The sequence below is a fragment of the Rhineura floridana genome, chromosome 11, assembly GCF_030035675.1.
Source record: "Rhineura floridana isolate rRhiFlo1 chromosome 11, rRhiFlo1.hap2, whole genome shotgun sequence".
NCBI lineage: Eukaryota > Metazoa > Chordata > Lepidosauria > Squamata > Rhineuridae > Rhineura > Rhineura floridana.
The window spans coordinates 13,227,244-13,247,261 of NC_084490.1; the positions used below are offsets into that span (position 1 = coordinate 13,227,244).

Below are 20,018 nucleotides of genomic sequence, written 5' to 3' on the forward strand. Positions count from 1 at the left end.
GGGAACAAAAAACACAACAAAAGAGCTCATTCAAAACCCTATTCAATCCTGAAGCTCACTGGGTGACCTTGGGCCAGTCAGTGTCTCTCAGCCTAACCTACCTCACAGAGATGTTGTGAGGATTAAACGTAGAGCGATGGGGGGGGGGAGGGAGAGAGAGAACCATGTTCGCCGCCTTGCCTTGGAGGAACGTAATAATAATAATAGAATTAAAACGAGCATAAAAGTCAGCAAGGGGGCAACTTGTTACAAAGACTGAAGGAGCACCGGATCGGTTGTGATGAAACCGCCTTAGCCGCGTGTGAAAACCGTTTCAAACGTGCCGGGGAATTCCTGAGTGATCTGTCCTCTTGACGTGCAGAAATCCATAGATTCATTCTCTTCCTCCATCATCATAAGGATCATCATCTGTGTGTCACACGTAGCTTTGTCAGTGGAAGTCAGCCTCCCTGCACTTCCTTCCCCCTCGGGGCCAGCAGCTAGTTCCTCCTCGCCTGCGGACAGATACGTCCGACTTAACCTGGCCGGCCATTTCCTTCTCCCTGCCGGCCACCAGAGGGTGGGGTGGGGAAACCGGGAATGAATGGAATGGGCAGGGCAAAAGCGGTCCACGGCGGTGACGAGAAGACCCGGCGTTGCCAGGGGCAACCTTTGTTGCCTGCAGAGGAAGGGCTCTCATTGGCCGACGTCCCTGTGACGACACTCTCCCTCTTTAGGAGGCCGGTAAAGCGTCTGCCTCTTGCTCTGAAGCGCAATTCTCCCGAGGGAAGAATAGACGGAGGATCCGGCGGGCACAGGAGTGGGGAAAAAAAAATCCCTACCCAAAATCTCATCAGCTAAACTGCGGGAAATCTGACATGTCTGGTCACAAAGAAGAGAGGTCAGGAGGATTTTGGTTATTATTATTATTTTTAGGCGGGGTGTGTGTGATTTCTTTGAGTGCTCGTAAGCGGGGAGATCCTGCCTGCACGTGGCTCCTTTGATCAATTGTTTCAAAAGGCTTAGGGAGTCCCGGGTAGAGGGAGTCCCGGTCCCCCACCTTTGTTCAGCACCCTGAAAACAGATCTGGAAATAACACGTCGCGTTTTTGATATCGCCCTTTTTTGTGTGTAGGCTTTTCTTTTTCTTCTTTTCCAAAACGGCTGAGCCTGCACCGTCTTGCGACAGTCTTGACGACAGCCCCGAAAGGTAGGGCAGTTTCAGTGTTAGCCCCGTAGTGTATAAGGAGGCTTAGAAAAGAGACCTCCTAAGGCCGGTAACTATGAACCAGGGGATTCCTGACTGGTTAGCTTCCAGGCTTCTAGCGGTCAATTTAAGGTTGCTTGGCATCACCCCACCCCTCTTTTGGGGTCTTTGCGGGCCGTTCCTCTCTTTCCCTGCCACTCTTGGCATTTACGGCTATGAATTCCTATGATGAGCCCCCCCTCTCAAACATCATTTTTGGAGAAAGCCGTAGAGAGGAGGGGGCTTGCCAGGGAAGAGATCAAAGCCCAGGTGGTGGTGGTGAATTTGAGACATCTGCTTCCTCTTGAGAGGATGCGGTGAAGTGAAGCTTGTGGGATATAACTGGGAGGGAACAAGCTTGGGGTCTCTCTCTCTGTGGGGGAGCCCCAAGAGGAGGGTCTAGCTGGGGTTCTGGATTAGGGGATTCTGTTGAGGATGGGGATCAAAACACCTGAGTGTTATTCTCCAGCACAGTTGATGGATTTGATGAATTATATAGAGTTATAGTAGGAATGCTTAGTGATCGAGGCAGCTTCCCCACCACCACAAAAATCAATTTGCAAATGCACATTATCTTGATTTTATATTTTTGTCCCATCCTGCCTGCCAGCAGCTCAGGTTGGCTGCATAGGTCCTCTCCTCTCTGCTTTTATTTTCACAACAATCCTGAGAGGTAGGTTAGGCTGAGAGATAGTGTGTGGCTCAAGTTGCCCCGTGAGCTTTGTGGCTGAGTAGAGGGAATCCTTAACACCAAACTAATAAAGTAGGTTAGTATTATTTTGTTTATATATATATATATATATATATATAAAACATTTCTATCCCACCAAGGAGCTTAAGGTGGTCTACATGGATTTTCCCCTCTCCATTTTATCCTCACAACAACCCTGTGAGGTAGGTTAGACTGAATGGCAGTGATTTGCCCAAGGTCACCCAGCAAGCTTCATGGCTGAGTGGGGATTTGAACCCTGCTCTCTCAGGTCATAGGCCACCTTAACCATTATACCACACTGGCTCTCTATTATTATCCTCCAGATTTCTGGGGGCAGAGAGAAAGCAGGACTGAGATAGTAGACGGTTTGCTTAAGACCACTAAATGCAAGGCTGAGAGATGAATGAGAGATGTCTGTGGCTCTCTTCTACTTTGTGCAGTCAATAAGGGGGAAAGGGGACTGGTCAAAAACTCTAGTGCTCTTTTGAAGACGAAAAGAAGTGGCTTTGATAGACAGTGCATCTGGAAAGTGGGATTTTCTTTGCAGTTATGGTCAGATCTAAATTGGAAACCACCCAGACATAACACTGCTTGGCACACATACTTTATAACCTGGTTTCCTAAATGACTCACAATTTCACTTTCAAGTTCTACCAACCGTCTGCCCTTCAAAAGATGCCTTGTTGCCTCCTCTCTCCATTTGAAAATATAAATCCTAGGTTTAGAAGTGTGGAGAGTGTGTGTTGTGCTTTTTGTTGGGCTGGGCGGGGACACTCTGCACGTGCTCTAAAACACTCCTTCCCCAAGTAGGAGGGCTGGGCCAAAGCCGTGAAGAAGTTTGATTCAAATCAGACTCTGGTTGTCCTGACCTCTTGAAGGGGTGCGAGGGGCTGTCTTGTGCTGGAGGTTCAGAAAGAGAAGCAGGTGAGAAGATGGTCTTGTGGGTTAGGAAGTAGAAAGGACAGGAAAAATAATCTAGGAAGCGAAGTGCCAGTGTGGTGTAGTGGTTAGAGTGTTGGACTAGGACCTGGGAGACCAGGGTTCAAATCCCCACTCAGCCGTGAAGCTTGCTGGGTGACCTTGGGCCAGTCATAGTTTCTCAGCCTAACCTACCTCACAGGGTTGTTGTGAGAATGAAATGGAGAGGAAGGAGACATGGTGTATGTCACTTTGAGCTCCTTGGAGAAGAGGTAGGATATAAATGTAATAATAAAGTCTAGGAAGCCGTTCCATTGAGGACACAAAAGGAGCCCCAAAGCATAACTTCATGAACATATGGAGAGAGTATGAGCATATACAGAGTGCTTTCCCATAATCATGAGATGCCACATATTGGGTGTATTAGAAGGCAAGGTTTCCAGTCAGGCTTGAATCCTGGTGAGTGATGTGGGTTTTCCAGAAAAATCTGGATTGGTACATTTTCTGGAAAAAATTGCACTGGAAAATTTTCGGTTTGCATCCAATTTTTTTCTGATGCTAAAGCAATATTAGCCAATGTGGTGCCCGCCAACTGTTCTGGACTACAGCTCTTATCAGCCAACATAGCAGTGGTCAGGGATGGTGGGAGTTGTAGTCCGCAACGCCTGCAGAGCACCACATTCACTACCCTTGCCCTGGGGAGGGATCTAATTTATTCTACTTGCCTTTAGTGAACCAAGAAAAACAGTTTGAAACTTCTAAGCTTGACTGATATTGTGTTTGCAATTGGCATCCATTCCTTGTTACAGATGAACTTATGAAACATAATTTTTTTCAGTGGGAAAAATAAAGCCCTGACATTTTTCTGCTCCCACATTGCTGACCCTGGCAGCCGTTCTCTGCAGACCTTCAGCACCGACAGTGGTGAAACTGAGCCAAGGACTCCTGGGCACAAAGTTCAGTCCATTCAAGTGTGAGAGAGAGAGAGAGAGAGAGAGAGAGAGAGAGAGACAGAGAGAGACAGAGAGAGAGACAGAGAGAGACAGAGAGAGAGACAGAGAGAGAGACAGAGAGAGAGACAGAGTGAGAGACAGAGTGAGAGACAGAGTGAGAGACAGAGTGAGAGACAGAGTGAGAGACAGAGTGAGAGACAGAGAGAGAGACAGAGAGAGAGACAGAAAGAGACAGAGACAGAGAGAGGGATGATATGGAGCTGGGACACAAGGATTTTCCACATAAGAAGAGCCCTGCTGGCTCAGACCAGTGGCCCATCTAGTCCAGCATCCTGTTCTCATAGTGGCCAACCAGATGTCTACAGGCAGCCCACAAGCAGGGCTTGAGTGCAACAGCACTCTCCCTACTTGTGATTCCCAGCAACTGGCATTAAACTGGGACTCATTTTCCCCTAGCATTGAGGGGGGGCCCTCCAGATGTTGCTGGACTCCACCTCTCATCATTCCTCCCTATTGGCCATGCTGGCTGGGGCTGATGGGAGTTGGAGTCCAACAACATCTGGAGTCCCCCAGGTTTTCCATCTCTGCATCTCACCATCCCCATCTGGCCCTGACTGGCTGCTGTACAGGAGGATGCCAGGCTCTGTCAGTGCCCAGAACTATCCCAGGATGGCTTATATTTGAATGGTGGGCAGCCAGAGGCTATAGATAGCTGGGTGTCAGTGGGGCTGAAGCACCTTGGACAGCTCCTTTGAAAGCTCAGACTAAAACCCAAAGTCGATTCCACTGCCCCACTGACATGGAGCTTCCAGCAGCCACTGAGTACAGTGCACAGGAAGGGTCCTTGTGTATAATAAACAATAATAATATAGAACTGGTTGTCGATCTGTTTGGACTCAGGACTAACTGCAACATATTTGAAAAAAGGCTTAATATAATGATTGAAACAGATCTATAACCCATGGCTTTGTAGTATTATTGTTCATTGTCCTTTGTAAAATATGTTTGTTCTTTGGAGTACATTACAGGTATATCTTCATATTTGTGGGACTTACTGCTGCCTATATTTGATGGAAGAAAAATGTGCCATTTCATGCGATAAAGCTTAAAGAGATGGAGCTTTCCTTTTTACTCATTCTTCCATTTGTTCTTTTTATATATGAGCTCTGCTATGTGGTTTGGAGAGCAATTATCAGCTCAAACTAGGGTTGCCAGCTTACAACCCAGAAACCACATGCCCCTCCTTCTGGGAATGAGAATGTAGCTGTGGCTTCCACTCCCAGCCCTCTAGCTCTGTTATCCACCCTCCAGCCAGACTCCTATTTTATTTACTTACTATTTATTTTTATTATTGCATTTATATACTGCCTTGGCCTCCAAGAAGCTCATGGTAGCTCTCCATGTTACCCTCACAACAACCCTGTGAGGTAAGTTGTTGTTGTTGTTGTTAGGCTAAGGTTAGGCTGTTAAATATATATATATATACACTGCCTAGTATGGAAACATCTCAAGGTGGTTTAACAATAAAAACCCATTCAAATATAATAAAAATAGCTTCCTTTTTTTCCCTTTTGCCTCACCTTAGAAGGAGGTAGGTAAGTAGGTAAGTGACGGAAACCAGTTTGCTTTGGCAGTTGAGCCATTGAAGAGACAAGGAGGATCTTCCTGGGTTGCGATATGGCAGCTCTGGTTCCAGGTCTTCCTCTGTACCACGGATGGGGAACCTGTGGTGCTTCAGGTGTTGTTGAACCACAGATCTCATCATCCCTGACCACTGGCTGTGCCATCTGGGTCTGGTTTCCCTCAACATCTGGAGGACCGTGCCACATTACTAAAGTGATGTTAATACAAACATGTTGGCTTCTCTCTGTCTCTGCTCTACACAATTAAATGTCTCTCTGCAAGAAAAGACAGGACCTGAAAGGACGGAAAGCCCACCTTGTCGGTCTCCAAGCAGGCAAGGAGCTCAGTATCTTTTCCTCTCTTGCCTTTTCTCTTTCGACAGATAGAAAACAGGGTGATGATGCTATCCCTAGCCGAAACTTGCGCGGCAGATCTCATCCCTTTGATACCTGCACAAACCATAGCTTTAAATGCTGAATGTTGGAGTCCCCTTGCATATCATGGTTTGGATCTAGACCGGCCTTTGCCAAGTTGGTGCCTTCCAGATGTTGGACTAGAACTTCCTGCCCCAGCCAGCACAACCATGCGGACTGGGGCTGATGAGAGTTGTAGTCTGACAACATCTGGAGGGCACCAAGTTGGCAAAACTCAATCTAAAGAAAGGCTGCTGTGCTATCATTTACTTGGAAGGAAATCACAGACATGTATAGAATTGCATTGTGAGACAGTCACACCATAGAGTCCCGGTGAAACCAATGGGACAAGCAAATCATGATTTACTTGAGGCTACAGTATGGCTCACTTCGTCTTGAGTCCTGAGGGTAAACTGTGCAGAACATAACAATTTGCATCATTTAGTTTGGGTGCAACATTTGGCATAGAGGATATGTTTTATGGTGTCAGTGCAAAATATTATCTTGATTGCTCAGGCTGGCCTACTTAGAAGGGCTGACAGAATGCCTTTCTTTAAAGCAGATGGGTTTTTAACAGTGTTGGAAACTTTTGAAAGCACCCAAGGTGCTTGTTCAGGCAAGAGTGTGGTTTCTGATGAGAATGGGTTAGATCCAGACTTAAGGAGACTCTCAGTTTGGTCCTGTTGAAATCAAGGGGGGAAGCTAGCCATGATTAAATGTCCCACTGATCTCCATGGGAAACATGAACAACTTACTCTGTCTGGCTTATCGCAGACATAACAATACCTATTGCAACACTTCAAAAACCACTAGTACAATAAATAAGAAATGTGAACTACTTCCTCTGAAGAACAGCAACCCATTGACTCAATAGCAGCTTGTCATTGTCCTATGAAGAAATAGATTAGAAGCTGTGTCACCCTTGGGGGCAATAGGTCTGGTTTTCTTGTCCATTAGTCACCATTAATGGATAAGGAGACCTGGTTTCTCTTTTGCAGAACCTTGGACTCACTTCCATAAAAGTGTACAGATAATACTGAGCGCATGAGGACTTTCTCCTTGGAGTGCTGGCTGGATATTCCATTTATTCATAGAAGTGTGTTGAAAGCAAGGTTTTCTACTCTGTTAATCAGGGTCAATAAATAAGAAAGTTTTCTTTGGACTCTCCTTGGTAGGATGAAGCTGTGGAAATTGCTGATCTGGGGGACCGGGGAATGGAGCGTGAAGCCTCTGCTCACTGAGGGGGTGCTGGCATTGGTCCATCTAGATCAGTATTGGCTACACTGATTGGCAGTAGCTTTCCAGGGCTTCAGGCGGGGCATTCCCAACCCTGTCTGGAGATACCGGGGATTGAACCTAGGACCTTCTGCATGCAAGGCAGATGCTCTTCCACTGAGCTATGGTCCTTCCCCAACATTAATCCAAGCATTGAACCAACCTCAGGATGTTGGGGATTCCTTTAGTGCGGCAAAGAGACTGGCTGGTAGCTCTGAGCTCCTGTAGGTCCAGATTTTCATCCCTGCTCAACTATGACAGCTGTTGGTGATCCACGGGTGTTGTCTTCTCTTAGGAGCCTGCCTTGCAGGGTTGTTGTGAAAAGAAATAAAGTTGTGGAGGGTGCCTTGCATGTAGAAAAAATATCTATTTGTTATTAGATTTATATCCTGCCCTTCCTCCCAGTAGGAGCCCAGGGTGGCAATGTTATAGGAGTAACAGGCAGCAAGGACGGAGAAAGGTTTAATTTTAAATGAGTTGCTGTCAAACACTGGAGGAATCTTCAATCTGATCTTGGGAGTAACTGGAGGGTGTGATGTGGGCTAAAAAAATAAAGGTTCTGACATTGCTGGGATGGGTGGAATTTGAGGTTCTTGATTGATTCTCGACTCAGGATAGCTCACATAGAGGACCATGGAGTAAGGTCTCCTTGATTCTTTCTATAGAGCCAATGTCACATCCACACCATACATTTATTTAAAGCACTATTATGCAACTTTAACAGTCATGGCTCCCCCCCCCAAAGAATTCTGGGAACTGTAGGTTGTTAAGGGTGCTGGGAATTGTAGCTCTGTGAGGGATCTCCTAACAACTCTTCACACCCTTAGCAAACTCCCATTCCCAGGATTCTTTGGGGGAATCCATGACTGTTTAAAGTGGTATAAGAGTGCTTGGAACTTATGGTGATCAGAAGCCAAGATTTAGAGCTGGGATTATTGTGTGTGTGCTTGCTGGGGACTAGGAGGGGAATTCTTTTAATTCACAGTTCTAGATATTTACGGTTAAATACACACAGAGAGGATTAAAAGCTTTGAATTTTCCAGAAATTATATTAAGGGAAATCCCCTTCACATTTCTCAGCATTTTAAAAAAGATTCTGTCCCAAGTGTCCAGACTAAAAGTTAAAATTCAAATTCTCAGATTTGCTGCATTCTTATCTCATCTCTCCTCATCTAAGGAGTATGCAAAGATCACCCCCCTCACCCGCACATGTTGTCCTCACAACAACCCTGTGATGTAAATTAGGTTAGGAGAGAGCAAACAGCTCAATATCTTCCAGTGAACTTCAGTGGCTGGAAAGGAATGAGAACTCAGGTGTCTCTGGTCCTGCTCTGCCATGCTAACTGTTGGACCCAATTTCTCCTGCTAGACTTCCTTGGATCTTTCCATGGATCTAGGAGGTTTTGAAGAGTGTTTATTCATGTAACCTTGATCAGAAATGGCACACCAGCACTAGGGAGAATGGACTCGGAGGGATTCAGGCTTTAATAAAAAAAAATTGACCTCAGCATCTGGATGTACTTTCTTGCAATCTTTTCCTGTGCTTCAAAAGGCTAATGTCTGTCCTTATTTTTGAGTGACAAGTGCTCAGTATACAAGAAATATCATAATGGGTTGTATTATTGTTGAGTAGAGTCTGCATGGAAGCTACAAACAGTGGAAACCTGTTGTTTTGACAGCAGTCAGCACCGTGTAAGCACAATGGGGGCAATGTCTTGTGAACGATCTATCTAGGATTTTTCCAAAAAAGATCAGGCAGAGCTTTAGATATTCCAAATATATTTTTTAAAAGGGAATAAACAAGGAATTCTAAAAACCTCTGTACATTTATGTGCAGGAAGGCAAACCTGAATATATTTGCTTCTTTCTCATGATGTATTTTACTACTGGTTGTCAGATGGAAGGGGCAGGTCATTGAAACCCCACTCCCTATCCAACAGAATCCTGCTCAGATCTCTGCCTGACCCCCCTCCCAATAGATTTCATCAACCTATCTTGGTAATTGGCCTTAAGGACTAGAAACATATACTCCCCTCCCGCCCCAATGAAATGAAAGCAGAGATTTTTTCTAGATTTCTCTACTCCAATTCCCTGTGCTTGGCAGGTTAGAGCTGCGAAACTGTGAGTGTACATCCAACCTTGGGCATGCCACTTCCTTATTCCTTATAGCATCTGGCATGTAGGAGTGGTCACTAATAAACTAACCCATTATCCTGATTGCCATCATATTCTTAGCAACCCTGCTGGGTAGCAGTTTCTTGCTGCGTGCCCATTGTATGCAATGTAGAAATGAGGCTGAGAGATCACGGTTGGCTCCATTGCAATTCGGCAAGAGCTGGAGGTGGAGCCTTGGCCCATCTCTCTTTTCGGTGGATTGCATCAGATGCAGCCTTCTTTCCTCCTTAGCTCCGTCACTGCCAAGACGCTTACATCATGAGTTTGAAGTTGCGTATTAGTCCATTAGGCCCGAAGAGCCTTCTCGGTCTGTGCGATCTGCCAGGTGTAGTTTTGATCTGATTCAGCAAAGCAATCCTTGTGTGCTTATGATCTCTGGGGTGCTCAGGCACCTCTCGGATGCAGCGTGGGCACAAGGCACCCTGCTTTCATTGGTGGGTGAAGGCAATATCTCTAGAACAGCTCCCCCCCCCAACTTGGAGCCTGCAGATGTTTTGAACAACAACTCCCATCATCCCTGACCTTTGGCCTTGCTGGCTAGTCCTCACGGGGGTTGGTAGTTCAAAGCTCCTGGAGGGCACCACGTTAGAGAAGGTTGCTCGAGAAACACAGGGTTGTATCTGGTGCTAGTCCTATTCAGCATAGACCCACTAAAGTTAATGGGCACATCTAACTTAGGTTCATTTATTTCAGAGGGTCTGCTCTGAGTACTTGAATAGAATAGCACTATAGATAGAACCCACACAAGCAAGGCATGCTGGTGATGGACAATGGCTGCCCCCTTCCATTAGTCCTCATCATAGAGCAAACACAGCTCATTTGTATCCTTTGCCAGTGGGACCTGCAACAAAATGTTGCAGTGCATTCTGAGTCCTCACAGGAGTGCTTCTGTTGAGGATGCCAGCCAGTCATGCCCTCTTCCGGGATACTATAAGGATACTATAGCCCTTCCCCCCCAACGGACCACTTGAAAATTGCTGAGGGCCTTGGTGGACCACTTAATGATTTTTCTGCCTGCTATCGCAAATGGAACAAGCCATGCTAGCTGCTGTATGATTTTTCATTGTATTTTTATTGCATCTTTTATTTCTCACATATTGTATTTTATCGCGTTCCATGGAATTCAGATTGTAACACAATAAAATACAAGAGATGAAAGAAGCAATAAAAATCAATATAAATATTGAATGTGATTGATGTGCCATCTGCTGCCTTCAACTGCAAATCCACAGACAGGCCGCGGCACCACCTGAATGAAGCTCACGGTCCTTTGGTGGTCTGTGGACCACAGTTTGGAAATTTCTGCTATAAGCTGTAAGGAACTCAAATAGGTCAATTCACTCTCACTCTCCACCCACCCCCATTCTGTTTCTCTTTTCAAAATGACATTAAATATTACATGGGTTCTGTAGGCCAGTGAGCACGGTCAGGCCACACCCAGTTGTCTTGGTGTCTGTGTTTTTGCTGCCCTTTTTAAACAAATGTTTTATACTTCCGCATATCTTGGAGCTGGATTCTGATACTTCCTTATTGCTTCTTACCGGCCTTGTTTGGGTTATAGTACTGTTGGCACGCAGCCACCTGTGTTTGATATTAGAGGGAATGGTGGCTATTATTTGCTGATAAGCCTGATCCACCTTGTGTTTTATCTTCTCTCAGTAAAGAACTGCCTAGCTGGATTAGAACAAAGGTCCATCCCCGCTTAGCGTTCTCTCACCATCACCAGCCATCCAGATGCCTCTGGAAGCTGGCAAGCAAGGCAGCAGGATGGTGCCAATGGCCACCCCTCTGTTATTCATCCCTGGCATCAGGCATGCAATGCCAGCCCTGTTGAAACAGGAACAATTTGCCACATTCCTGTACCTTCCTGTTCCGCTTGAAACCGGACCGTGACAACATCCTGGGCAAGGCTGGCATCACAACTGCTGCCATGGCAAACATCTGTGTTCAAGTCCAGAGAGCAAGCAAGGGAAATAAAGCAACAGTGCCCCTTTTCTGTCTCCCGGCATTCGCTTCCTGTCTTTCTCTGTGTTCATTTGCAATGGCACAATTTCCTGCTGGGCTCTTCCCCCCCCCCCCTCGTTGCATCACAGCCTTTCCCACAGGCAGGCAGCCAACAAGGGACTTTCCTGGCTCACACACCCTTCCAGTGGAGAGGCCAATCAGAAGCCAGGGAAATTGCCGCAACCCCTTTCTTTTCCTGCCAAGGTGAACTGATGATGCAAAGGCAGTACTTCGTGATATGAAGACATCGCTGTACTCCCTGCATTTTTTGTTTTCTGGCCCCACGTTCCTCCAGAGTTTTTTTTATATATATATGCCCTCAATCTGAACCCAGAGCTTCCCGTTTTCCAGTGCCCTCAAGGCCTTTTCTTTAACCAGCCATGCATAGGTTCCTGCTTCCCCTCATTTAGCAGGGGCAGCCCCTGTTTTGTATAACCTGCCCTTGGCAGATTACTGTCCTTGTTTTGCCCTGCAGAGCCAACATCCTGAGCTACATGGGCCATTGATCTGACTCTGTTTAAGGCGGCTTCCTCTGGTCCTATGTCTTTGGGGGATATTTCAGGAATGCCCTTTTAAAAATGTTGCTAGCATGCCATCTTCTCCACTGTTTCTCCATATATTTATTTGTTGTTCCATGCTTATTCCACCCTTGCTCCAAGAAGCTCGGGGAGGCTTACTTTGTGCTTACCCCTGTGCTTTATCCTCACAACAACTCTGCGAGGTAGGCTACACTGAGAAAAAAGGAGAGAGAAAGAGGCGTAAAGTCACCCAGTGAGGTTTTTAGCAAAGCGGGTCTGGCCACACTCACTGCTGGAATGTGGGTGCTAAGAGCATTCCACCCAGGTAATCTGGCCCTTTTGCTGAAAAAAATTCCGCATCTTTGCTCTAACCACTATACAACATAAACTTTCTATCATTGAGCTTGGCGGCATACACAGAATGAGAGGCTCGCAGGTGGTCTCCCATCCAGGCAGTGACCAGACCTGGACCTGCTTAGCTTCAGCACGATGAGGCTGCATTGTATGTTTATCAACCATATGCTGTAATTGGACATGGATTTAATCTGTAAAGCACACAATTGGACCCATTGTGAGATTAACAGTTGTGCTCAATCCACTGTTTACTTGCCTGAAAAGCTCAGGAACATCACAGGGTCGATGAATGAACTGGAAGCGCAGGAGAGCCTTCTGCAATGTGTAAAGGACAAAGGGATATTAATCCTTGGTGTGGGAATAGGACTGATATACACATACATTTTCACCTACTAAACGATGGAGTGGGTGGTGTGTATGTGTGTGAGATGACAGCAGATAATAAGTCTGTCCTGATTACTCCAGTCTACTCCTGGCACATGACGGGCACATCATGCGCTCCTATCTGCAAGCACCAGCAGCGGCATACCGTACATTGCCTCTAGCCACTACGGTACGGTAGCTGGAGAGCTGGGCTTGGATGTGTAAAATTCTAGGTTCAAATCCCCATTCTGCCATGAAGCTCACTTGGTGTTGTGTGACCCAGTCCCCTGACCTGTTCTCATCATGGCTTCTCAGATAAATGATCTCAGGCTAAGGATCAACTGCCTGAGGGATCTCTCAGCCTCAGAATCTGCTGAAGCTGGAAGGGGAATTAGGAAGAGAGGAACCCATTGGTCCATCTAACTTTGCATCGTCTACACCAACCACGAGCAGCTTTCCAGGGTTCAGGCAGAGGGGTCTCCCAGCCGTACCTGGAGATGTTCGGAACGGAACCTGGGAACTCCTGCATGCAGAGCAGATGCTCTGCCGCTAAGCTACGATATGAGGAGTCACTTTGCCTAATCAGTGTCCATCTTCCTTTGAGAGCTCTCTCTGCAACTCTCCCAGGTCCTTCAAATCCTAACCCCAACCTTGATCCCAAGCCAACCTAGCCTTCCTCACAGGGTGGCCATGAGCCTAGCACAAGATGCCATGTTGTTTTCTCCCCATGTGTGCTTCCCTAGGCTTTTAGCTGTGATGGCTAAATAGAACCTCCAGGCTCAGAAGCAGTGTACCTTGGAATGCCTGTGGGTGGTGGTGAACACTGGGGGAAAGCTATATGCCCTGCTTGTGGGTTTCCCAGAAAGGCTTTTCTGATGTGTGTATGTCTGCATTTTTTGAGCAACTTAGAGCTCAAAAGGGTGAGGTTTGGATGCGGTTAATTATGGGATGAGGTCAGGTTAGTGTTTTTGCATTATGTGCCCAAAGTGTTTCCAGCATAGTTTTGGAGAGTTCACCAGATTTACTCATTATATGTTTGGGTGGCCAGGAATTAATATGTGTTGCATGCATATGTGTATTTTCTTCAGTTGTGCATTCTGAGATCACAGTACGTTGAAGCCGGTTATGTGAATAGACCTCATGATTTTCTGTGGAGCGACTAAAGCTCTCTTGGACTAGACAGGATTCATCCTGGCCCTGAAACGTGATCCTCATCTGTGGCTCCAGGCGCCCACCCCAAAGAGAGGTGAATGACCCTGTAGTGCGGAGTAGCATGTCCAAGCTTTGAGTTTGTGCGCAAAAGGGGTGGGTCGGTCACAGCAAGCAGCCAGCATCTGTCAGTCATTAACCTGGGAGTGTGCTGGGGAGGGAAGTCAAGCGATGAGCAGGTCTCTGTGCGAGACCTGAGACGGTGGGAAGTCAACTCCTCTTAAGTGGTGGTGCTAGAAATGTGGGATCATGCAGTGTTGTAGAGGCTCCCTGTGTGCGTCTGTGCGTGCCATCCATTCGGATGCCTTGTAACAATGGCAGGACCCCAACAACCCCCTACACCTCCCCTTCAGTGCTGACTAAAACATTTTGCAAGCTGAAGTGGTGTCCAAAAGTACTGCAGCCCCCATTCATCTATCCCGTTCATATATTTCATCTATCACTCCCTTATGGCGATGCCTGAAGCAGGTTGGGAACACAGGAAGGAGCTACTGAGTCAGGCCATTGGTCCATTTTGCTCAGTATTGGCTACATATACTGGCAGTGGCTCTCCAAGGTTGTTCAGACAAGGGATGTTCCCAGCCCTCTGGAGATGCCGGGGGTTGAAACTGGGACCTTCAGATTGCAAAGGTGATGTTCTGCCACGGAGCGACAGGTGCTTCATCCTGCTGCGCTTCAGGGCTAGCCCTCGCTCTTCCCACCTCCTCTGCAGATTAGGATGAGCTGCAGCCGCTCTGCGGTGAAGCAGGGACACTTTGCATGTGTTCCAAAGTCCAAGGAAGCCCTGACGGCTTGGTCAGCTAAGGAAAAGTGGCTGTAGAGTAAAATGCTCCAGCTTACTCAGCTGAGCAAGAAGGGTGGCCCATTCCTCTCTCCACCCTGAGTAAGACTCCCTGTGTTTTTAGTAGCTGTGTAACAGGAAGAAATTCAGGACATGAAGCTTTCCTCTGCATGGCTGTGTAGTCTTCCATTATTTAGCTGAAACCGTGCCAGAAAACCGGAAAGATTGGCAACCCCATAAGGAAGACTATGTAGATGTAAATGTACTGCCTTCAAGTCGATTCCGACTTATGGCGACCCTATGAATAGGGCTTTCGTGAGGCTGAGAGGCAGTGACTGGCCCAAGGTCACCCAGTGAGCTTTGTGGCTGTGTGGGGATTCGAACCCCAGTCTCCCAGATTGTAGTCCAACACCTTAACCACTGCACCACACTGGTTCTCCTAAGGAAGACCATAAACAAGGCTTATAAGCTATTGCGGCCATGCCTGTATCAAATATCTATTCTCCTTTTTTCCGTGTTTGCTTTAATCTGCCTTTATCCTGCAGGCTGTTCATTATTACCCTGAGCCTATGCTAATCCTTATGTCTCCCCGATCTTCTCATTACAAGACTGTGATGATTGGGTGTTGCTGTTGTTATTTTGAGCAAAGTAGTTTGGTTGCTTTCCAGTGGTAGAGCATCTGCTTTCCATGAAGAGCATCCCAGATTCAGTCACCAGCATCTCCAAGTTGGGCTGGGAGAGACTCCCTGTCTGGAAACGTGGAGAGTTGCTAACAGTCTCTGTTGACAGTGTTGTGCTAGATGGACCAAGGGTCTGACTCGGTATAAGGGAGCAACTGAAGCAACACAAAATAGGTGAAGATTCTTCTCTCCTCCCACCTCTGCCTTGGAGATCTTAGTTCTGTTGCAGCCTCACCAGTAGTTGCCAACTTTTTATCTGCCCCTGCTCTTCCGTCTTTCACGGTAGCTTGATGGGCAGATCCCAAGCAGATGATAATGCTAATCATTCTGCTATATGTGAAAAATGTCCACTGCTGATTTTTACAGATCAAACTGTTCTGCAGGGCACAAGGACAATACAGATTTTTTTTTCTGGTCAGTTGGCAAGAGCGGAAGTGACATACAGGATTTTTATGAGTTCCTGGTACTATCTTTCCCTGTATCCCCTGGGGTGTGCCAGCTGTTTAATGGGGTTTTGAAGGTAGCAGGGGCAGGCGTCAATAACAGGACGTGATGAAGGAAACGTGGGATGGTGAGGCAATTCCCCTCCTCCACCAATTTCCTTTTGCTGCAATTGCCCAGTGCCTGTAATAGGCCAGTGTTGCTAGTGTACATGTCTCATCATAAAAACAAAGAGACATACTTTTCAAGAATGTGTGTGCGTGCGTGAGAGAGAGACTGAGAGCTGTAGTGGGAAAAAGTTACACATTATGTTGACTTTCGCTTCCTGTTCATCTGCCCAGCCCTCAAGTCTTTATGTGCAGTTGGGTTGCATATAACTTTTCCGTTTCTGACTGCCAAGAAGGTTCTTGTTATTACTGTATAAACGTATGAGTCAGCTTAGGTGATGTGTTTTTTTGCAAGCGGAATCTGTCCTGATTGGGTTTATCCTATGTTACTGAGGCCAACTCCAGAAAACGAAAAATGAGGCCCGGTCTACACATGGTGCAGAATTAGCTGGTAGAGTAGACTCATCTGTACCATTTCAGATTACAGGTAGTAGTGTGGAGGGGGATGCCTTTTTAAAAAAATTAAAATGCTTCCCCACTGTAAAAATATAGATTCCCTGAAAGGTTAAAAAGAGGAGGGGGAAAGTATGTGTTCTTCAGGGATAAAGATTCTAGCTCTGTTGGCTCCTGAGGTGCCACCTGCAGTCTACAATGGTTTTGTCTATCCTTAGGAAGATAGGAAGCTTTGTCATACTGAGTCAGACCATTGGTAAATCTAGCTCAATATTGTCTACACTGACTGTTAGCAGTCTTAAGGGTTTCAGGTAGAAGTCTCTCCCAACTAGGGTTGCCAGGTTCCTGGCCTGAGACTGATCCTGTATCTTTAGGAGAAGAGAAAGTCAGCCAAGTGCAGGTGTTCTTGCAACGCTGTAATGGGAAAAACCACAAGGTGGAATTCTCCCTTCCTCCTACACAACTTTTAAAGATACAGAAGACCTCTTGGTTGCCAGGCCCGGCCTCCAAGAGGTGCAAGAACACCTGCACTTGGCTGACTTTCTCTTCTCCTAAAGATACAGGATCAATCTCAGGCCAGGAACCTGGCAACCCTACTCCCAACCCTACTTGGGGATGCAGGGGACTGAACTTGTGACCTTCTGCATGCAAGGCAGATGCTCTGCCACTGAGCTACATCTCTTCCTTAGCCATGTTCTTTTGCTGCACATGTGCATCACGGATCCGTTCTGCTTATTTGCGGCTAAATGTGACCTGTAGGAGAAAGAACTTCCTGCCTTGTGTGTGTGTTTAAAGAGGGCAATGAGGCCAGGCTGTAATTTAAACAAATTCCTCTTTCAGCAAGCCTTTTAAGTAGAGACCTTATCCCAGTTTGCATCTGTTTTGGAATTACTTTTAAAGCTTTTTTAAAAAATATGTTTTTAAAGAGGTCTTGTTTTAGTATGTTTTAGTCTTTTGTTTTTAAGATTTTTAGAGTATTTTAGTGTTTTTGTTTGCCGCCCTGGGCAAGGAAGGACGAGATATAAATTTAATTGATTGATTGATTAATAATAAATTAAAATGCTAATACAGGTGGATATGTGTGTGCAGGGCAGCTTAGGCAGCCCGAGTCCCAGTGTGGCTTTGCAGGGACCTGTGAAAAGATTTGTGGACCAAGAGCCTAGTGCATGTTGTCCAAAAGGAATGATGAAGGTGACAATGTTATTCTCAGTCCATATGTGGAATTTGTTCCTTACCTCCACAGCATGGGCAGTTGGCTCATGTGACTCCCAATGGCCCCTTCCTTGGAAATTCTGTGGGATTGCCAACTTTTACGTTTGGCTTCTGTGCTTTTAACAACAATGTGTTCTGCAGACATTAATTAGCAAATGATTGGGCATATTATCTCCTTGCCTTGAAAAGATCTGTCTGGTGATTCCTCTGTACCAAGCTCATGTTATAAAAGCACAGGAGCAGGCCAGTGGTTTTTTTCCCCTGGTCAGTTGGCAGCCCTCATATTCCGGCCAACCGCTTTCTGCAGCACACAGCCAGGTGAGGACTTGATTTTGATCCCAGCTGCAGGATCCTGTCTCGAGTGTCTTGGTCCTTGAGGACATGCTCAGGGACATTTTCTCCAGGCTTTATCACTTCACTTTTTCCTGGGTTGGCCCCAGCTGTTGCCAGCAAGTTCCGGAGCCTCAAGTTAAGAAGGAAAATGCCAAAAAGGGAAGTTCTCCTGAGAAATGTGTCCAGGCCTGGGGCCCTGTCGGGAGGAACCGCTCCCAAGCCTGCTGGCTGACCTTGTCTGCCCACATCTTGTTTAGAGAGAGCGCCCATCTGTTTGGGTTTTGTCCCAGTCTGAACCTGCTGCTTTTTGCTTGAGTTTCTATGAGAATGCCGATGATTGCAGGTTAGACTCAGCCAGTCGGCTGGCAAGACAGGGCTCCTAGACCTTCCTTCCCATTTTTTTCCATGCGACTCTCTGCAGGGAGCAGGTGGACACTTGGCAAGGAGCGGAGGGAGATTGCAAAGCTCACAAGGAACACCTTACCATTTTTTTTAATGGGATGCCCTCTGCATGCAACACTGGGATGGAGAACGTTGTTTAGCCCGAGAGGGCCTTATACCCTTCTGCACAATCTTCCAGTGGCCAGAGGAAGCAGTGCGTGGAGCAATAAATGCAAATGTTTCCTTTGTACAGTAGGCTAGTTCTGCAAACACTCACACACCCCTCTCCTCTATCAAGGCAAGCAAGAAGCATTGTCAGAGTTGAAGGACATGTTCCAGCCAGGCACAAACACTCAAGGAGGGTGTGACTGGGGAGGGGTGTGTGGCTTGGGAAGAATCCCGATGGCAGATAGGGAGGACCTACTCCTCCCTGGACCTGAGGTTCCCCATCCCTGATTTAACAGCTGTGTGACAGATGGAAGCCAATAGGTGAAGGTTTTCCCCCTTCACCAGTTGTGTTCGCAGGTAACAATATGTCAAACTTTAGGGCTTATCCGGGTTTAATGTGTAATTTTCTATGCTGGGGACTGGAGTAGCTATGTGCCAGTGACGGAATCTGTGCTCATTGCAAAGGATTCTGGGGCATATTTATGGCATGGATTAAGAACCTCTAGCCTGGGCTTTGGCCTGGATGGAATGTATCCTTGCGCTGTGATGATGATTCATTGGCGATCACTCGTGGCCGAGTAAGATTGTCTTCTGAGATAAGGTCTTTAACGGTGGGTCCGTAAGTGACTGTGGAGGCCAAATCTGGATCCACACAGCCTCCCACAGTGAAGACATAGGTTTCCAGATGGAAGATGGTCACGATGAGGGTTTTCTTGACGTGCCTTCCGCTTAGCTCGTTTGTCCCTTTTGCCCTGTACTCGTGCTTCTTCAAAGTCCATAGCACCTTTAATAATGGCCGACCTCCAATTGGGATGCTCATGGGCCAGGGCTTCCCAGTTCTCGTGATGATAAAAAAAATCTCAAGACCACTTAACAAAAATAAAATCCAACACATAAAAACAATTTAAAACCAAAACTTTTTTAAACACTTACAAAAAATGCTCATCCAGCCACATAGTAATAAGGACCAAGTCCTACCCACACCGCTAAAAGATGAGGATCACCATAGAAGGCAGCATTAATTCACCAAAGGCCTGGCTAAACAGAAAGGTCTTAGCCTGGGACCTAAAAACTGTCAGAGATGGCCCAGGGTCATCTCCTAGAGAAAAAGCATTCCACAGATGGGGGAATCCACCACTGAAAAGGTCCATTCTTGTGTGCCCATGCTCTGCACCTCCCTTGAGCGAGGGAAGGGCCTCTGATTATTAGCTCTCTGGGCGGTTAACAAAAATTAAAAACATTGAACATTAAAAGCAAATATACAATTTTAAAAAACATACAAAGTTTAAAACCATGTAGCACAGATAAACCAGGTAAAAGACCTGGGGTCAGAGCTCAGCACATGCTGTTAGAATGCCTGGGAGAAAAGGAAGGTCTTGATCTGGTGCCAAAAAGACAACAATGTTGGTGCCAGGCGAATTTCATCGGGGAGATCATTCCATAATTTGTGGGCCACCTCTGATGAGGACCCCAGGGTCCAGGCTGGTTCATATGGGGAGAGGCTGAGCAATATAGGGCTTGAAAAAAGTCACAAGCAGCACTTAGAGTCTGGAAACTAATCAGTAGCCAGTGCAGTTGGAACAGAATTAGCATAATATGGTCCCAGGCTATGGTCTGAAGGCAGATAAGGCCAGCTCGCTCCAATCAGTGCCTGGATGGGAGACCGTGTGGGAACCATATGTAAGCCGCTTTGGGTTTCTATCGTAAAAAAGAAAGGCAGG

General features: G+C 46.6%; 1 protein-coding gene across 2 annotated transcripts in view; it reads left to right on the forward strand.

Moving 5' to 3' along the window:
* Positions 1-676: 676 nt before the first annotated feature.
* PNP (purine nucleoside phosphorylase) overlaps positions 677-20,018 on the forward strand; it is a 30,171-nt gene continuing 10,829 nt past the window's right edge. The window contains exons 1-2 of one of the 2 annotated variants that reach the window (XM_061589633.1): positions 677-880; positions 1,114-1,188. In XM_061589633.1, coding sequence (XP_061445617.1) covers positions 858-880; positions 1,114-1,188 — 98 coding nt within the window. In that variant the 5' untranslated portion in view covers positions 677-857. The remainder of the gene's footprint in view (positions 881-1,113; positions 1,189-20,018) is intronic. The other variant, XM_061589634.1, reaches the window with a different exon arrangement.